Source organism: Episyrphus balteatus, chromosome 1 (assembly GCF_945859705.1).
Source record: "Episyrphus balteatus chromosome 1, idEpiBalt1.1, whole genome shotgun sequence".
Taxonomy (NCBI): domain Eukaryota; kingdom Metazoa; phylum Arthropoda; class Insecta; order Diptera; family Syrphidae; genus Episyrphus; species Episyrphus balteatus.
In genome coordinates, this window is record NC_079134.1 from 148,537,128 (window position 1) to 148,558,348 (window position 21,221).

Consider the following 21,221-nt stretch of genomic DNA (forward strand, 5'->3'; position numbering starts at 1 on the left):
CTTTATAATCTACATAGTCTTTTTTTCACACATAATCCAAATTTAAAAAAAATATGTTTTTTTATCTTTTATTTGTTTTATCCTTTCAGATCAACCATCGGTGGACGATGTGCGAGCATTCAGGCGTGAAATTGAAGTAATGAAATCTGTTGGTCGTCATCCGAATATTGTTGGAATTATTGGACATTGTACAAGAAAATGTAATGAAATGCTTCTGCTAACTGAATATTGCAGTTTTGGAAATTTACTTATATTTTTAAGGTAAAATTATTCATTTTTTTTTTAAATCATTACAACTCATTCTATTAAAAAGATTAATTTTTTTCTGAAATTATTTATTAAATAAATCAGAAAAAAAATAATGAAATATTTTATTTTTTTTTTATTGCATTTTTGCTATTTTCATATATTGACAGCTTGATAAAACCAACAAAATAAATATTCCACTTAGCTTTACTATGCCTCTTTGATTTATTTTTGATAGAAAATTATTAACTTGAAATAAATTTGAGGCAAAAGAAAAATCTGTTCAAATTACTCAATTTTATATGAAAAAAAAATGAGTTGATTGATGTGAACTATTTCAAAGGATAATATCATGCTGTGAAAGCAATTAATAAGTAATAATACAATTTATTAAGTTTCATAAAGAAATACTTTATGGTGGCGAGTTGTATATTTTTTTGTGATGCATATTGTATTTTTGAATATATGTATACTTGGGTAACGAGTAATAATTGCGGTTTTCCATTTTATTAAAATAAGTTTAATTGGAAACTCATTGTTAGTTAAAACCGCAAAGTGCTCTTTAATAGCACTTTTGAATCATGCGGAAGTTTATTGATTGGTTTGGTTGCACATCAAAAAGTAAAAGTGAACGACATTAATATGAGTTGAATATGAACATAATGTATCTCCATCAGATTTGTTTATGATGAAATATAGTCAGATCTATCGTTATCTAGTTGCTTCCATGCCAAGTTCCAAGTTCGTTGAAGTGCACAGTGTGCAATAATACTTACATATCTACTGGAATTTTATTCAAAATCGTTCGAGCAGAAATATTTTAAAGTAGTATTTTTTTTAAAACAGCTGTAACGATTTCGATTCATTTTTTTGTGTGTACACTGAGGGAAAATACGCAACGTTAAATGTAAAATGTTCAACGTTGATTTAATGTTGAAAAAATTAACATGAAACTTCTTCAAAATAAAATTGAAACAATGTAAGAATTTTTTTATTTTTGTCGGATTTCAGCTTTTGTTGCAATTTATCACTCTAATTTTCAACAGTGAGATAGCACGTTGGTAAAGCAATCGCCTAGTAACCCAAGAGTTGTAGGTTCGATCCCTAGCGGCTGCCCATTTTTCTATTTTTTTAATAAATTGATGCTTTCTTTTAAAGTTGAAACAACTTTGATTTAAAGATGTTTTATAACTGTAAACCACTTTAAACTAACGATTTTAAAATTTTCTTCTTCAACGCAAAATCATTCCGAAAAATAGTTGAATCAACGTGGTTTTCGTTGATTTAAAGTTGTTTTTTCACTCAGTGTAATATTTTAAAAAAGACTCAACTTTTGAAATAAAAGAAATGTTTTTGGCACCGTTACCTGCCATTATAACATTTTTTTATTTTTTATTTTTTTGTTCGCTGTGAAAATCTCGTATATGACTACCCCATTTCAACCGTTTCAGTAATATTTAAATTTTAGAAATCTTTCAAAAAACACAATTTTTTTATTTTAAAAAAATATTTTTTTGAAAACGTCTTGGTGAAATATTTCCAAATTTTGTTTTAAGTATTACCCATTATAATTATTTCTTCAAATGACATACCAACTTTTTTTTGAAAAAATTAAGAAAATTTTTATACAGGGTGTCCCAAAAGTAATGGCTCAAACAAAATATGCTGATAGGCCAACTTAAGGGCTCTCAGAATTTGGTAACTTGTTCATCCCAAATCTTTACGGTTTTCGATTTAATGCAGTTTTTGTGAAATTTCGAAAAATGCCGACTTTGCATCAGTATTTTGCTTCCTCCGCTCATAATTGATTTTTGTTTTTAACAATTCTTCCACTAAAACATTGCCTAATAATAGGAAATAATTAATTAATCAAAATATTTTTTATTTCACACGCCATTTTGCTGCAAATTAATTAACAGTTCCATGTTTTATAAAAACTCAATTTCTTACTTTTATTTCAGAGCAGCATCCCGAAAAAAATTTGCATGGTGCGATACTGGTTTATTATTTTAAAAACTTGCCCTGTTATTGCAGTTTTCAAAAATGTATACAAATTTCCAAAGTTAAAATTAGAACGAAAGATATTACAATTTAAATGTAACAAAACAGGGTTTTTCAGAGAAGAATAACAAACAAAAGTCGAGACTTTTATTCAAAAAGAAATAAACAAACAACAGTCGAGAAAATGGGTTTATTTTTCTTTGTTATTTTTCTCTGAAAAGCCCTGTTTTGTTACATTTAAATGGTAATATCTTTCGTTCTAATTTTAACTTTGGAAATTTGTATACATTTTTGAAAACTGCAATAACAGGGCAAGTTTTTAAAATAATAAACCAGTATCGCACCATGCAAATTTTTTTCGGGATGCTGCTCTGAAATAAAAGTAAGAAATTGAGTTTTTATAAAACATGGAACTGTTAATTAATTTGCAGCAAAATGGCGTGTGAAATAAAAAATATTTTGATTAATTAATTATTTCCTATTATTAGGCAATGTTTTAGTGGAAGAATTGTTAAAAACAAAAATCAATTATGAGCGGAGGAAGCAAAATACTGATGCAAAGTCGGCATTTTTCGAAATTTCACAAAAACTGCATTAAATCGAAAACCGTAAAGATTTGGGATGAACAAGTTACCAAATTCTGAGAGCCCTTAAGTTGGCCTATCAGCATATTTCGTTTGATCCATTACTTTTGGGACACCCTGTATACGTAGGTACAAAAACTTATTTTTTTTTTAAACAACTCTAACGATTTTCAATTTTTTTTCTAAAAATTTTTTTTAGGTATACAAAAAATCAGATGACATATTCGTTTTTTTTTTTATCGAAGTCATTAAACTGATTTTAAGTACTTGTTAACATTTATCAAAAATGCTTTAAAAATCAATCAAATCAAATCAAATTATAATTTTCCATAATTTTTTTTTTTCATAAAAGATAAGAGCTACTTTCAGCAAAAGAGCAAGTTTCGTGCATTTTATTTATACAATATTTGAATATTTGAATTTAGCAAGAGACTAAAATTCCAATTTTGGAATTTTTGACCTATATCCCTTATTTCCAGACATAATCACAAACACATGTCCTAAATAAATCGGTTTAAAATTGGCTTAGAAAACAAAATGTTACGATTTCAAACCAGATACAAAAATTCGAACGTTTAGACATCGAACAAAAATGTTATCAATTCCTTATCGAACAATGAAAACTACATTTATATGTTTCTATTACTTCTAGGTTTTGAGAAAATATATAAAAAAAAAAATAATCTGATAAAAAAGTAGTTTTCTTAATTTTCAATTTTCTCAAACCCTAGAAGGCATAGAAACATTATAGCTTTAATTGTTCGATAAGGAATGAATTGAGGCATTTTTCTAAAAATCCGTCAATTTTGTATTAAAATTTGCAGCCTGGACAAAAGTAGTATTCAATGGATTAAAAAAAAAAAAATTTGTTTGCCTATTTTTAACTTTGAAAGCGATTATTTCAAAAACAATTGGTTGAAATATATTGACTTAAAAATTAAAGTTAAATGTATATAATTTTGCTTTTCGGAAATGGTATCATTTATAACTGTAAGTGTTGCCGTTGTTTTTTATTAATTTTTTTTTTTCTTTTAAATTATTTTTTAGAAAATTGTTTCTCCCGCCTAAATGGGGGGGAGAAAGACCTCCATCCCATAGTAAAAAATGATTGTATTCAACTCCTCTACAAAAAACAGTTATAAAATAGTGGTACTACGTGCCAAAATAACATTTTTGTTCGGTGCCTAATCTTTCGAATTTCTGTATCTGGGTTGAAATCGTAACATTTAGAATATATTTTTAAAACAGCAAGTTGTTTTGAAAACATATTCGTTAATTGATGTCGAAATTGTGTACCTAAGTGACGAAAAACGATTTTTTGAACTTTGTCAGTTTATAAATTTTTTTTAAAAAACCCATAAGATTCCAACAAGAATCAAAAAGACGGCGAATATTTAATAAATATTGATTATAAACATTAACTGCATCAACAGTCGGTAGTTTCACATCCTTTATACCTACATAATCTAACAACCAGAAAATTATGGCCAAAACAAGTAGAATACAAAAAAGGTCACTTTTTTTTGGCAAATAACAATTGTTTTCCCTTGTGAGTATAATAACTAGACACAACCTATTAGGTTAACACAAGAAAAAAAATAAAATTTCCCTGATGACTTGTGATAAGGGTACAGGAACGGAGACACGCATATAAATAACACTCACTATACATTTGTCATTGCCTAGCTTAATGCCTAATAAGATTCAAATATCTCGGAAACCATTTCGCCACTGACTTTTGGACTGTTTGTTGAAACGAAACTTAAATATTTAAATGAAGCATAAAGTATTTTGTCCTCTATGGAAACTGTCACAAAAGGTTTAATAAAAAGTTTAATTTAAATTCTTAAGTTTCGTTTGAGAAAACGAATCTTGGGTGAATTATTTGATATTTCAAGAAAATAACATATTAAAATGTATATACCCAAACAAATGGCTTGAAGAAACGAACTATAAGGCGTTGCATTGTTCATTTGTTTCAAAGGACCTGGGATTGGGTAGAAAGTTATGGAGAAATAGGGAAACACGCAAACGATAAGTTTTCAAACAAACAAGTTGGTAGGGTAGCGTGTACTGCTTATAGGCATACACAAGGTAAATAAACACATAAACCTATGACAGAAATATCCTAACCTTTCACACGACGTTGCATGGAGCCATTGTATTGTACCTTTTGGCTTGCTTAAGGGGAAATATGGCTCTTTAGTGATAATAAATATTGAGGCATTCGAAACCCAGGTGTCACTTGTGATTTGGGTGCGATTTTCTTTTCTACGCCAGGTGTTTATGTGGTAAAAGTCTAATATCTCTAGGAATATCCCCAGTCCAAAAGTGAAGATAGGAACACAGGCAAACCACTCAAGGACTGTTTTCCAATGCACCAGGTGTTGTATGATTTGACAGCTTCTTCGGAACTTGTAGTTGGAAGACCAGTTTAGGAGGAGTAGGGAAAAAGAAGGACTTACATGTTTTACCTGGTGCGTATTTTCTACTCCATACTCCATGCACCTATAGGCCTGAGAGAGAAGGAGATGGTTAATTTAATTCACAGTCGAAGCTTGTTCTGAGGATTTAAAATGCAGACCCTTCATCGAAATAAAAAATTAAAAAAAAAAAGTACGTATACGCCACAGTGAACTTTCTTTGATTTTTCAATGAAACGTTCTTCTATTGGTCAGAAAATCGAATTAGTTCTATTCTTAAAAAAAAAAAAAAAAAATTAAGTAGATAAGGGTTTATTTTCTCTTAAAAACCATGCCATAATCACCATTTAGACCTTTTTTTTAGTTTTTCAAACGTAACAGGTCATATTTTAATCCATTTCCATTCTTATTTCCATGAAATAATTATGCCAATTAATCTTAACAATAGCAACACTCTGTTTTGTTCAATTACTTTTTATTGTTCTTGGAATCCTTTCAATTTACAAATAATCCCACCAATTGAAGGATTTTGGTTTCACTCATCAATTAATTAATCTCTTTGTTAAGAAATTTTGCAAATGAACTCCAATTATTTTCTGTGGTTTTGTGTTTATTAAAGTAGTATAGGTATTATTTTCAAAGAAATTTGTTTTAAAACACTTAAGGATATCAAATTTAATAAATCAATACTTTTAAGACTGAAGTACGAACATCGAAAAAGTTCCCCATTTTAAATCTGTGTAAATAGCTAAATCACTTAAAATTCCATACAGATATTTTCCAAAATATACAAGCAAACTTTTAAAAAATTAATAATGCCTGTCTCAAATGAAAAGTTTTACATAATTTCACAATAATAAATGTTCTTAAAAAAAAAAATAAATCATAAACACATATTTCCTGAACTTCAAAGTTTTTCCATAACTGTCTTTTAATCATACACAATCATAATTAGAATTCTGATTTCTATAGAAACAATGTATGTACATTATGTAAATATCTAAACTTTATATGTATCTTTATATATCATATTCTCTTAAGGAATTTTCATTAAATAACTTATAAATTGGTTGTATATTCAAAATGAAAATTACCACAAAAGAGAAAACCATAACCACGACAAGCCAAATAGTTTTGAAGTATTTTGTGGATAACCATTATATGAGTTTGAGAGTTTTGATACATTATATAGAATTTTTTGAAATTTAAATAAATACTTTTGACAAGAAATGAATTTTAATATATTTTTGTATGATAACCTCATAACTTAAATTTATAATTTCAATGTTTGTTTTAATCATTTCCGGAAATCCTGAAATTCAAAAATCAAACACAAAAACCCTGAAAAATAACAAAAATTCAATCCGATTATCTTCAATAGGTTGTAAAAATATCAATTAAGAAAATGAATTTGAAATAACAAAAAAAATATTTATTGAAAATAAAAAAAAATTGTATTAAAAAATATTTATAGTAACTGAACAAAATTTGCATAAAAAAAAATAATGCAACTGAAAAATATTTGCATTAAAAAAAAAAATATTTGTTGTAACTAAAAGTATTTTGCATTAAAAATAAAATGCACGACTGGGGTCGAACTTACTTGCTCTTGCAGTTCAAAGCACTTTTATGTTAGCGTACTTGTAGATTTAACGAGCTGCCTCTATATAAATTTTAAAGAAATTTTGTTGAGGTTGGGGAAGAGCCGACATTTAGGGCATTTTTTTTTTATTTGATTTTTTTTGGAAAAAATAAATTAATAATACGTTTTATTGCAATAGCTTTGACTATTACGTCTGTAAAGTTTAATCAAAATCGTTAGAGCCGTTTTCGAGATACTATTTGATTAAAATTAAAAAAATTGTATGGGAGGTAAACTTTCTAATCGAGATATAAAAAAACAAAAAAAAAAACAACTTTCAGAATTCCATAAAAATCATCTGTACCAAATTTGAAGAAAATCCATCCACCCGTTTAGGCTGTAGAAATGTGTACAGATGGACGTACAGACGCACAGACGCACGGACGGAATTGCGAGACCCACTTTTTTGGAATTCTCCATCATCGTAATGTTGGTTTTGATTAAAACCTAAAAATTTTGTTCGACATGAAACCAATACTTGCCCCATTGAGCAAGTAAAAAAAATTATATTATGTTTATTTTTTTTTTTTTTAATATTTTCGAATTTCTTCTAATTTAATAAAAAATTTCGACGAATAATTAATGCACACTTGCATTGCATTTTTTTTCTATAGCCTGCTGTTTTCCGTCAATTCCATTATAACCTTTGAACAACAACAGAACATTTTTTATTGGGAATTACATTTTTTAAATGCAAAGTATTAAAATGCAGATCAATAAAAAATTTATTTTCAATGCAAATATTTTTCAGTTGCAATAAATATTTTTCTTAATTCAATTGTTTTTTTTTTGCAACAAATATTTTTTTTTAAATTTTTAATGAAAAACAAATGCATTAAGAAAAATTGATTTTTACAACCCTCTTTATATTACAATATATATTTTTTTTTTTTACAATTTAATGTCTTGAAGCAAAGTTTTTACTACTTCGAAAATTAAATTTTTGCAGAATTATTCAACGTATTCAAACAAAACAAAATATAGGTACCTTTTTTTATAAATCCTCCGTTTTTGATTTTTATCTAAAATTTTTGTTATTAAAATATGGAATATGCAATTTGTTAGGTATTAACATTTTTTAAAAATTATAGTTTAACATTAATTTTTATGTTTTACTTTTTGTTCGCATACAACCGTATTCGGATACGTATTTTTTTTTTTTTTATTATGTTTCGTCAATATTTTTATTTCTTTGAGATGTGTACTACTTCTACTTTTTCATGTCGGTAGAACTTTTTTATGTATCATATTTTATAGAGAATACGCAGATGAAATAGATATAGAATTTTTCGAGGAATTCGAATAGTGTATTCACAATTCCAAAAAAAATATATTGTCACCATTATAAAGAGACTTTCTTGCACCCACTTTTTTAAAAAAATGTTATTTTTTTTTATTTTTGTCAAGCCAAATTCGCACCCGTGTGCCGACAGAGGGTTAATAGATATGTGATTTTGGCGGTTTTTCTCAAACACCGAATGTTTTTTTTTTATAATGAGAATATGTACCCAAACATATTCTATGAAAAAAAATTTTATTATGACTAGATTGACTGGCCTGAATTTTTATGTTAAACTAAACCATTCTTCTTTCAAAGAAATTGACTTGGTTCACACCATGACACCATAAAAAACAAACCAGTTTTACAATAATTATGAGCACTAGATTGGGCTTCTTGCTAATGCCTTTGACATTTGTGATCTATCAAAAAAGAAAATTTCCATACGCCGCAAAAAAAGTATAACTTCATAAATCCCTTGTAAAAAGTATTTACTCATACCAACACATGGGTCGATGTGGCGTATACGTAACATTTTGTTCTATAGAAAATTATGTATTTTTTTTAGTATAAAAATTCTATCGATGATTTTTTTATGATTATTACTTTTTGTTTCACTTTCGAATAAGATAAAAAGACAGGGACTTAAAATAAGTTAATACTTTTTTCTAAATATCGCTTGAAACAGGGTATCCCACAGTCAATGGACACTTAATTTGGGTCCAACATGTTCAATTTCCATACCATTCAGCATTGATATGACTGTAATCAAAATTCCGTCATAAAATTCAAAAAGTTTTTTACTGCAGAATTACATGATTAGTTATAAAAAGTCCATAATCACACCGGAATAATAGATTCTGTTCTTGACAAATGGACTATTAAAACAGACCCAATTATTTCATGAAATCAAAACTTTTCCCAAAGTAAGAATAACAAATAATGTTATCAGTCAATATTTACTCAAAACAATTATTTCAAAGATAAAATTATTCACCATTCTAAATAAAAGCAAGTCTTTGAAATAACAAACCTTGTTTCGATTTAAATTATTATTTCAACCATATTCAACCAAATAAAATTAACAATTCACTTCTCTCTTCTTTTTTTTTTATAGAAATGAATGGAAATTTCTTCATGAACTATCATTTCGCAACAAAAATCATTCATTGAAAACTTCCAAATGGTTTGGCAAACAAAATCAACAACAACAACAACAACAACAATATCCACTATCAACGACACCATCAATATCATCAAAAACACCAAATCAACTCACAAAAACTGAATTCAATTTTGATCCGATAGCCATGCAACCAATAAAATTAAAATGTACAAATGTCAATTCAATATCTAGCACTGCATCGACTGCATACGTTGAATCGCCAACTATTACAGCTACACCTGAAAACACTGCTCCTCCGCCACCGCCACCACCGCCTCCTACGGAATCACCTCCTCTACCACCTTTACCACCAACAATACCTCCTGATGGTGTAAATATAAATAACCAAAAACCAGTAAAAGGTTTGGCAAAGTTCAATAAGTCCTATGGCTATGAAGAAATATGCACAAGTGCATGCAAATGTCGCGTTGATATCCTTCCGTCATCGCCACTAGCGTCATCATGTGGTGATGAACCAAATCAACGGGGACAAATAAAAATAAGCAGAAAATGTGAATGCAAACTTAAAAGGAACAAATTGTTTTCAGTGGACAATGAGGGTTATTACAAAAATTTTACCTCACAAAATCTAACTTCGAAAATAGAAAGAGACAAAGACCAACAGCAACAACAACAAACAGCTTTGGAGAATGATGATTTGGAGAATCAAATATCAGGCAAACGAGAGCCTTTACGAACTGCAGACTTATTGGAAATTGCAAAACAAGTTGCAATGGGAATGGTAAGCATCATACATTTATGTAATATGTATTTGGAAAAGCGCCTATGATACTCAAACAAATGTTACAAGGAGAACAAAATTTCACCTTAAAATAACATGGAAGCCACTTTAAATTCCACCCTCTTAAAACAATACGATTTCCGCTTAAATTAAGTGGATTTTTTTTTTAATTTGCGCATTCAAGAAATTAAGAAGATTTTCTCGCTTAATTTAAGACGAAAGTCAGTTTGGCAAAAACCCATGCAAAAAAACGCTTAATTTAATGTGGAATCCGTTTGTTTTTAAGTGGTCTTTTTTCTCTGTGTAAAAGAAACTATGTATGATTGGAGTGACGATGATATGAATGTAACGATGTTATGCAAACAAATGTTACGCATTTGGTTAAGAGGATTTGTTTGTATTATATTTGATCTGGCAACAGTAAGAGGAAAGTTGAAGAACAATTACAATTGTAATGGAATGAAAGGGATGTCCGATGTCATGACTCATGACCCTCCAAGAACTCAAAACTTAAACAAGAAATTGTAATGTTATACTAAATTCCTTTAAGTGACATGATTTTCAAAATGTTGAAGTTTTAGAACATGAGCGAAAATGAAAATTGAAAACAATATATTTTTAGCGATTTGTTGTATATAATTATTATAAGACATTGAAAAGACGCCAAGTTGAGTTCCATTGCACATCTTGGGTGGAATTAAAATCCGAACAAGTATCTTTTTCAAAGCTTTTAAAAATAAATTAAAGTGAGAAGGTAAAAAAAAATTGTTTAGGAAAATTTTCACCTAGTTTGAACCAGTACCTGATTTGTCGCTTCTGTCTGTCTACCTAAAGTTGATAATGTTAAAATTTAATTACTAATTGGTGTTTCCTTGGCTTTGCTGTATATCGCATTTCGTTGATGACTCCGACAAGTAACTGATTGATCATAAATTTTGTTGATAATTTTCGCGGAATTTTCCGCTATGACGTTTAAAATTAAACTATGTTTTCCCTCGTAATAATAAATTAACTAATTGTGGCTTTACCACAGTTCAAAATGTTATCATTTATTTATTTATAGAACGAAAAAGTTTCATGAACGGCGCTGTCGAGACATCTGTTAAGTTTCTCCCTCTATTTTACTTATTTTTTAAAAAATTTGGTAACTTTCAGTTCTGTGAGTTTTTGTATTAATATCTTCCTAATTTGCCTCGCATATGCTTTCCTCCCATGAAGAAGTTGAAACTCCTGCTTTTGTGATCCCTGTTATTGATTAAACTTACAATTATTAAAATTGGTTTATTCAGTCCAAAGTTATGACGTAACAAAAATTAAAAAAAGAAAAAAAAATACAGACGAATTGAATACGTTTTCCTTTTTGGAAGTCGGTGAAAAGACCTGTAAAGAAGGAAGCTGTTGATTTATTTTAATTAGTTTAACATCGTCGAACTTGTGAATCATTTTTCTGTTGAGAGTTCAATGAGGGAAATTTGTAAGAGGGTAGAGAGTGAGTGCTTTTCGCAGAATCCAAACTACTTATCAAGAACTATCGTGTTTTCTCTGGAGAAAGTTTTCAACGTTCGGAGTAGTACGTAGTAGTTTTTTTTTTTTAATAAAGCAAGAGATTTTCTCAGGTAGAGCTGATATCTTCGTGTGGCTGGAATGATGTATGTCTTCGATTTCTTCAGAAGTGATAAACTCTGTGTTGTTTACCGGATCACTGGCGGGATGGTTGTCGCTAAAACAAGCACAAGCATTATCTTGAAGTCCATTTCATCAAAGAATTTCTGGTCCACATGAGGGTTTAATTGAAAATGGTTTTCGAAATTGATAGACTGCTAAGGCTTTGGTCTTGTCCTCGTTGAATGTAACCTCGTTGTTAATCTTTGTGATGGTTGTTGGAGAAGGCCTTTTTCCGATAAGCTGTTATACTGAGGGATAAGCTACCATACTATAACGTAAAATCAATGAAAACCACATTGATTAAAATAATATTCGGATTGACTGAAGATGAGTTTTTAAAATCAACTTCGAAAAAAGGTTAATTTTTGGTGGTTTCGTATCTTAAAGCAACATAAATTAAAGAAATTCGTCTTTTTCTTGGAGTCTCTTCTGGTACTCAACGTCATTTACTAAAAAGAATTGACTTTGAAGTTAATAAAATTTCAATCATTGTAGGATAAAAACATTTCTGTGGGACTTATGTTGTCCAAGATATAAATTTTTAAACATCGTCAATTTTTTTTAGACTATTATAAAACTACAATTTTTCGACTCTGAGGAAGAGCTCGATCAACCATTTTAAATCAAAGATGCATAAAAGCATATTTCATCAAAAATTTCGGTATTATTATATTAAAAACAAAAATTTTGAAAACGCTTGAATTCTCTTTGCAATTTTTTTTTAATTTTTTTTTAAATCAAGTTTTTGAAAATGGGTTGATATAATCAAATTATGTATAATTATATACCTTAAAATTACAAACTCAAAAAAAAAAAAACACTAATTATTTGGTGTCAACAAACATTTGAAAATGATAATCGATACAACTATGTCGCTTTGCTTTTGAGTCGGCTGCATTTCATGTGGCAGGATTTTATGTTCCCAATTTTCGTAGTGTTGATTTTGTGCAATTGTTCAAAAATTTAAATGCCTTCACCCAGCTTTTAAAAATAAATTACTATTCGATTTAAAAATAAGTTCGCCCATCAATTTGGTTGAAATTGTTCTCCACTTACATCTGCCCAAATGTACATCGTTTAACATGTCAATACATTCCACGAATCTTTATCATTTCAATGCAATGCCATTTTCATTTTTCTGACAACATCGATACATATATAATTGTGAGGCTCAAAGGGTTCAGCATTGTATTTTATCTTCGCATTCTTCTTTGTTAACAGAACATCAATTCAAAGAATAAATTTATTTTAAAGCAACCCATTAAGCTTTTTTCATCTGATTTTGACAGTTTTACAACAATTATTACAGTTCAAAGGATATATGTACATTATGTTAAAGTTTTTTATCACTTAATTCTCTTTTCAAATTAACCTTCCAAATGAATAATTTTGAAAGGAAAGGTTTTCAAAAATAACATTTTGAGGAAACTTCCCAAAATTTCTTGTTAATTTTAACTTTTAAGTTGAACATTTTTTTTTCTTTAATTGACAACCTAAAATAAAGTAAAAATATACCAAATATTTTACGCATTGACAAGCATTTCAATGCATTTAAAAGTTACTAGTGTAACATTAACGGAAACTTCTGGGAAAAAAATTATATTTTATAAACACTTTTCTGACTTCTTTAACCTTTTGTTTATTATTTCCCCCATTCTATTTTATTTAGGTATTTTTTTATGTTAGAATTTCTTGTGTTATTTTATTCCAATTATTTAAAATAAATGCTTGAACATTTAATACTAAATAAATAGAATTTAATATAAACGAAAATGAAATGACATTTAAAAAAACATTTCCAAGAACACTAATGGGTTGACAGAACAGTTCACTCAGAAGAGTTAACTTCCTGAGGAAAGGTAATATTGCTTTCACTCCTCATTCTCTGTTAAAGCAACTTGATCTTATTTCATTTTTTTTTTTTTTTTTTGTTAACATTTATCAGAAATACATAAAGGAAAAACACAAAAAAAAAATTACGGTTTTCCATGAATATTGCATTAACAAATATTTTTATCCTCTTTCCTTATTTTTTATTTATTAAATCTTTCAGAGAAAAAAAAAAACAAAACATTCAAGAGTTCCGGTTTAAACTTTTGAAATGCAAAAAAAAAGGAATTCAAGAGGGAAACTTTGATATTAATTCGATAAAAAAAACATTAGGTTCCTTACAACATATTTCCAAATTTTGTTTTCCGCGTTCTTAGAAATTATGTTAAGATTATGAATGTTTTTTTCTAATAAAAATATTTGGGTATGTTTTAATTTATTTTCTCATTAGACAATTTATTATTGATTTTAAAAATTAAAGATAAAATATTTTGATTAGAAATGTTATTTAACTAAATAAGTTACGTATACACCAAAGTGACTGAGGACCGAAAAAAAAATTGATATTAAATTGTTGTACAAGATGTTTTTATCTTCCAAGTGATTAAAAGAAATTTATTAACAAACAAGTACTATAGGTCTATATAATTCCAAAAAAAAAAAAACACCCTTCCACACAAAATGTTTTTTTTCCGAAGGTTAGTTTTGTGTGTGTTTCTTTTTTGTATTACAAAAAATTCAAATTCATTTCTTTTTTAATAAATCATTTGTAATCCAGTCAAATAAGGGTTTAACCTCGGAATGAATGTTGGTAGACATTTTTTTGCTCAATATCTTCCTTTTGCCATTCTATAACATATCTCAAAAGTCTAGAAAAATCTCATGTCCGCTTGTCAAGATTTCAAGGTCAAATCGCGAAATGGAGATTTTCAAAATTAGCAAAAATAGACTATGGTATTATATACACATATGATACATGTTTTCGAGGTATTTTTTAATGCTGATACCCAAAAATCTAAAATCAAGACAATCTGACGTCTCTGAAAAAAGTTATACCAGTTTTTCATTTGTCAATCTATATTATTATAACAGTTGCAAACTTACTACCGAAAAACCCTTAAAAGTTATGGTAGAGGAACCAAATTTTGCATGAAGGTTTTCATATCCATTATTATTAGGAATCAAAAAAATGCAATTAAAAAAACATTCATATCTATGAAAAATTGGTATTTTTAAAAAAATAAAATGCACGACTGGGTCGCACGAACTTGCTCTTACAGTTCAAGTTGCTTAAATTTTTAAGACTTTTTATATAGAAACTTGGGAAATGTAGGTATATAAAAACAAAAAAAAATTAATTTTTCAAAAAAATAAAACAATATCTAAAATCAAATCGCCCCACAAAACAGGTATGCAGTTTTATTTGATATATTAAGGTGTATTTTTAGAAAAAAAATGTTCAAAATCGTTAGAGCCGTTTTTTAAAAAAAACTAATTTTTCTTAAATAATTTTTTGAAAAAAAAGTTTAAAAATAAAATTGGTATGCCATTTTTTAGAAATAACTAATCAACATCTAAAAACAAAATTTCAAAAAAATTAAATGTCCCGTTTTCGAAAATTTGATTTTTCAAAAATTTTTGGCTTATATTTAAATTATATAAATGCTTTTGTATAAAAAATTTCGTTGAAATACAATAAGCAGTTTGGCAGAAAATCAGATTTGAAAAAAGTGGTCCTATGGCAGGTACCGTTAATAATGATTTTCCAAAAAAATTTTCTTCATCAAAAGATAGACCTTATTTAAAAACTAACATTTGAATTTTTTTAACAAAATCGTTGGAGCCGTTTTCGAAAAATTAAACTTTTCCGAAATTTTTATATGGCAGGTACCGTTATTTTTGGTCCAAAAAAATTAATTCCAAAAGCCCCTCTGGAGAGTCACCAAAAACTTCTACATAGCAAGTTTGAAGGCAATCGGTCCATCCGTTTAGGCTCTAGCTCCTTATACAGACAGACAGACTGACAGACTGACAGACTGACAGACTGACAGACTGACAGACTGACAGACTGACAGACTGACAGACTGACAGACTGACAGACTGACAGACTGACAGACTGACAGACTGACAGACTGACAGACTGACAGACTGACAGACTGACAGACTGACAGACTGACAGACTGACAGACTGACAGACTGACAGACTGACAGACTGACAGACTGACAGACTGACAGACTGACAGACTGACAGACTGACAGACTGACAGACTGACAGACTGACAGACTGACAGACTGACAGACTGACAGACTGACAGACTGACAGACTGACAGACTGACAGACAGACGGACAGACGGACTTCCGGGACCCACTTTTTTGGCATTGTCTATCATCGTAATGTCATGGAAAAATGTTATCTCAACTTTTTTTTTTTGTACGAATGCATAACTTGATATATAGTACCTATATCGCAAGTAAAAAGGGAAATTTTGGGATATGCACTAAAAAACATCCTGCTACAATCTTGGAATTAGTGCTAATAGGATAATTTTTTTGTTTCTATCTTTGTTTGGATATTCTATATCTTATGTCAAAAATCTAAAAAAATCTCATGTCCGCAAGTCCTAATTTTCCTGGTTTGAAGATAAGGTGCAGATTTTAAAAAATTGAAAAACAACACTTCAGATATTTGTGTCAGATCAACATGAATAAGGTGCATTACTTTTCAGGGATGGTCAGGTTGACTTATTGTGAGTTTTTTTGGAATAAGTGTTAAAAATAACCTTAAATCATGTCGCTTATGTTGGTATATTTTTATTTTATTTATTTAATGCGTTAAGGACTAACGTTAAACACTTATTATATATCTTAAAACTAGTACATTTTAAATTTACATTACATTCTCGTATTAAAAACGATTTGTTTGAATTTTATACTTTTAAAATTATCATTAACAGAAGAGATCATAAAGTAATATTTATTGAATACTGAAATCAACTGATTAAGAGGACTATATAATCCATAATTTACTCTACTGAAAGATGGACATAAAGGTATTTGTCTTCTTATGTTAGCTTGGCTAAAACTGAAATGTAAACGATCCAAAGTTGATGGCGATGTTATAGAACCGTTTATTATTTTAATGATGTAACAAAGCTGTAAATATTCTCTATGCTTTGAGAGTAGAGGGAGATTTAGTAGCATAACTCTTTGATTGTAGGGAGGTAGTGAGATTTCGGGGGACCATGGTAGAAAACGGAGAGAAAATCGCATAAATCTTCTCTGAAATACATTACATATACAAATTTAAACTTTTCTTGCTAATTTTTTTAAGTCTGCACCTAACTTAGTTTAACCTCCAAAATTAGGACTTGCGGACATGAGATTTTTTTAGATTTTTGACATAAGATATAGAATATCCAAACAAAGATAGAAACAAAAAAAATAGCCTATTAGCACTAATTCTAAGATTGTAGCAGGATGTTTTTTAGTGCATATCCCAAAATTTCCCTTTTTTTTTTTAAATACCAATTTTTCATAGATATAAATGTTTTTTTTTCATTGCATTTTTTTGATTCCTAATAATAATGGATATGAAAACCTTCATGCAAAATTTGGTTCCTCTACCATAACTTTTAAGGGTTTTTCGGTAGTAAGTTTGCAACTGTTATAATAATATAGGTTGACAAATGAAAAACTGGTATAACTTTTTTCAGAGGCGTCAGATTGTCTTGATTTTAGATTTTTTGGCATCAGCATTAAAAAATACCTCGAAAACATGTACAGTGCTGCTAAAAACATTCCGGATTTTTTTGTCATTTTCATCAATTGAAATTTTACAACACAAAACTGGTACAAAACATTGTTTTAATATTTTTTCTAAAAAACGATCTTTAATACACTCAAAAATTTTAAAAATTGAAAAATTAAGTAAAGTCAGAATTTCAGCTGTGAAAAACTAACCGGATTTTTTAATGTTAATTTTCAAAGTTAATATTTTGTTCAGTAACCTTTCTTTTTAAAGACTACTTGGTACCAACGACACTTCGACTAATCCAAATTAAATAAAATAAGACTATAAATATGCTCCCAGTTATTTTTCAAAGCTACAAGTACGGTAGTTGCTGAGGTGTGCTTTTTCTTTTCTACCCGTCACTTAAAGACGGCCCACAAATTTTTAATCAGGTTCAAGTCGACTAATTGTTACGGCTATTCTAAGCCAGGAGTATTGTCTGCCCCAAACTACTGTTTAATGAGCTTTTAAGAATTTTTGGCATCATAACTTGCAGAAAGAGGCGACGTAAAGGCATTTCTTTCTCCTTTAATAGAGTCATTATCGACTCCAACATCTCTCTATCCTGGAAATGATCCATAATTTCGTTGATTTGTTGTAACCTGCTAGAGCCTGCAGCTGAAAAAACCAAAACCATCACTGATCCTCTGCTGTGCTTCACAATAGGGAGCATATTTTTTTGGTTTCAAACATGACCATGTTTGCGCCATTTCACAATGGGAATAAAACAAGCTAAAATTGCTTTTATAACTGAAAAGAATATTTTTCCGTTTTGTTATCGAGCAACTAAGATGTTTTTTTGTAAATACAACCGTGATAAAGTATTTTTATTTTCAAATTTAAAGTGTTTCTTAAGATCCTTTCATTGCCTACCTTTTTAGACAATGCTTAGTATAATGAAATGGCCTTTTTCCGAGCCGAAAGACATAACGACCAAACCTCTCAAACCCTTTCTTACTGAACTTGATGTTGAAGGCAGATTAAGCTCCTCACAAATCGTTTAAGAAGTCGCAAAAGGATCTTTTATCAAAAAACTCTGTATTCGCCTATCAGTTTTTATGGATATTTTGTGATGGCATCCACCCAATTGATCTACTTCAACAAATTTTTCGCTTTTTTATTTTTTGACGATATCAAACTCACTTGACGTTGCAATTTTCAACATCCCAAAGGGACAATATTTTGTTTTATTTCGGCTTGAAAACGTTCTACAACTCAATAACGAATTTGAGGACTATAACGCGTTTTTTCCGTTATGCCATAAAATAATTTTTACAATTCACAAAGCTAACAACTTTTTTTGGAACTGCAAACAAAAATTGTATTAAAGTTACGCTTAAAACCCTTACCTCAACAACGAAAATCAAAATCCTTGAAAAATCCGGTTAGTTTATCACACCTGAACTTCTGACTCTACTTCATTTTTCAATTTTTAAAATTTTTGTATGCATTAAAGATCACTATTTTCTGTTAAAATTGCTTAACTGATATATAAACGGCCTAGAAAAAATATTAAAATAATATTTTGTTACAGTTTTGTGTTATAAAATTTCAATTGATGAAAATGACAAAAAAATCCGGAATGTTTTTAGCAGCACTGTATCATATGTGTATATAATACCATAGCCTATTTTTGCTAATTTTGAAAATCTCCATTTCGCAATTTGACCTTGAAATCGCGACAAGCGGACATGAGATTTTTCTAAACTTTTGAGATATGTTATAGAATGGCAAAAGGAAGATATTGAGCAAAAAAAATTTCTATTAACATTCATTCCGAGATTTACCCCTTTTTTCTCCTTATTTGACTGTATTATTGATTATATATTTTTTTATAGTTCTTGGATTTTTATTAATTTTGGCTTAAAAGTTTCGTATCTATAAAGTCGGTAGTCAGAAACATTTCATTTGTATTTTTATGAGAACCAGAAAATTAAATTAAACAAAATTATCTTGAGTATTGAGTTAGAGGTTGTTTTTTTTTTTATTAGTAAAGGTGAAATGCATGACTAAAACCGAAAGAAATATGATGAAAATGATACCCCGTTTTGGACGCGTTTAGGACGCGTTCAGGAGGCGTTTCAGACGCGTTTCGGACGCGTTTTGGATAACTTGCGGGACACCCCGTTAAATACCATTTTTTTAAAGAAGATTTTGGGTATTTTAAAAAAAACGGTTGTAAGGGTTTTCGATTTTTTCAAAAAATCAAAGTCATACTTCGTTTTATAAAAACAAATTAAGTGTTTTTACATTCCTTATGAATTAAAAAAAAAAATCTAATTATAAATAAACCTATAAAGCTTCAACACTACCAAAAGTGCAGCGAAAATGGGGAATTATTAGTCACATAAGAATAAAAAAAACTACTGAAATCTGTTTACAATAAGATTTCAAAATACCATTTTTTTTCTGTTGAAAGGGTAAATTGCAATTTTGTCTGTCTATGGTTATACCTGGAACTGCAGCCGGAACCATTATTAAGGCTATCAACCATATAACCGTTTTCTTGATTTTTGACTATCTCAGAAAGGACTTTTTCTACAAAAACCTTTTATAAACCGCAATCTTCAAATTTTATTTTTTTTTTTTTTTATTTTTGAAAAATCAATTTTTTTTTTTAAAGGACTGGGACAAAATTGAGGATTGGCCCCAAAAAAACTTTTTATACCAAAATTTTATACTGAATTTTTCAAAATCCACTCCGTATCCCAAAAACTTGTTGTAATTAATAAAGCCCTTCAAAGCAATCTTCGACATTTGTCCTTGCCTAATCAAGAACTTAATCTAGAAAATTAATTTCATCCATACGTTAATTTTTTCTCTCCGAGTCTACGCGTAAGTATGATAAACATATCTAAATCTGCTTAAACACAATTTATTATCTTGGAGAATATTTTGTGTTATAATTTATTACCTAAATTATAAGCAAAGCTTTTCTCTGAGTAACAAATTTCAAATTAAGGATTCATTTATTCTTAACTTGATAAAATTGAATAGATTATATTCCTTTTACAAGAATATTTATTGAAGATAAAAATCCATTATTGTAAATCCATTATTGCGTAACACACTCATAAAACTGCACATATTATTATTATGAATATCGAATATTAAAGTAGGTACTTGTTCCCTAAATTATGTTTTTATTTTTGCTAAGGTCTTCTCTATTACTTTTGAATAACATACTTCAAATTCTATTTCTGTTTAAACCTTGTTCATTTCAAGATACAACAAAATAAAAGACTTTTCAAAACACGAGCTCTTACTTCATTAAATATTCGTATTTAAACCATTCCATAAAATCACAGACAGGAAGTTAATACACAAAATTCAGTATTCCTAAAAATATTCAGTGAACCATATAAAATTCATATTATTTTTCCTGTACAAACAAAGTAGGTGGAAGTAAAACTTATCAAAAATATGTATGTGCTTTCGTTGAAACAATGTTCACAAAAAGCAGTTAATGGAATTCATTCGGAAAAAAAATGTGAAAAATATTTTTTTTTTTTTTTTTTTTTTTTTGTAAGGATGAAAAATAGTTTGCATTTATAGGAAACACATTGGTTTTGTTTTCTTAACGAATTTATACGTGTTTTTGTAATTAAATGAAAAAGCAGGAATTATTTTTTTTTTTTTTCGAAAAAAATGTTACTTTATTTTCATTCAGTGCAGTGAAGACCATTTTTTATGGAAAGAAGATTTTGGGAAACACACAAAAACAACTCTTCCAGGGTACAATGATAATAGGTAGCTTCTTTTTCTTTGCAAGTATGAAAAAGTCATACATAAACTCCTTCTTATAAGTTTGCATTAAATTTCCAAAACATGATTTTATTGAAATTCAAAGTTC

At 28.7% G+C, this 21,221-nt stretch overlaps 2 protein-coding genes across 3 annotated transcripts in view; one reads left to right on the forward strand and one right to left on the reverse strand.

The window, feature by feature from the left end:
- Positions 1–21,221, forward strand: part of LOC129906768 (tyrosine-protein kinase receptor torso) — an 82,084-nt gene that overhangs the window by 54,728 nt on the left and 6,135 nt on the right. For both annotated transcript variants that reach the window (XM_055982677.1, XM_055982678.1), the window contains 2 exons: positions 90–261; positions 9,293–10,082. In XM_055982677.1, coding sequence (XP_055838652.1) covers positions 90–261; positions 9,293–10,082 — 962 coding nt within the window. The remainder of the gene's footprint in view (positions 1–89; positions 262–9,292; positions 10,083–21,221) is intronic.
- Positions 1–21,221, reverse strand: part of LOC129906790 (peroxiredoxin-6-like) — a 261,543-nt gene that overhangs the window by 26,892 nt on the left and 213,430 nt on the right. The gene's annotated exons all lie outside the window — the stretch shown is intronic.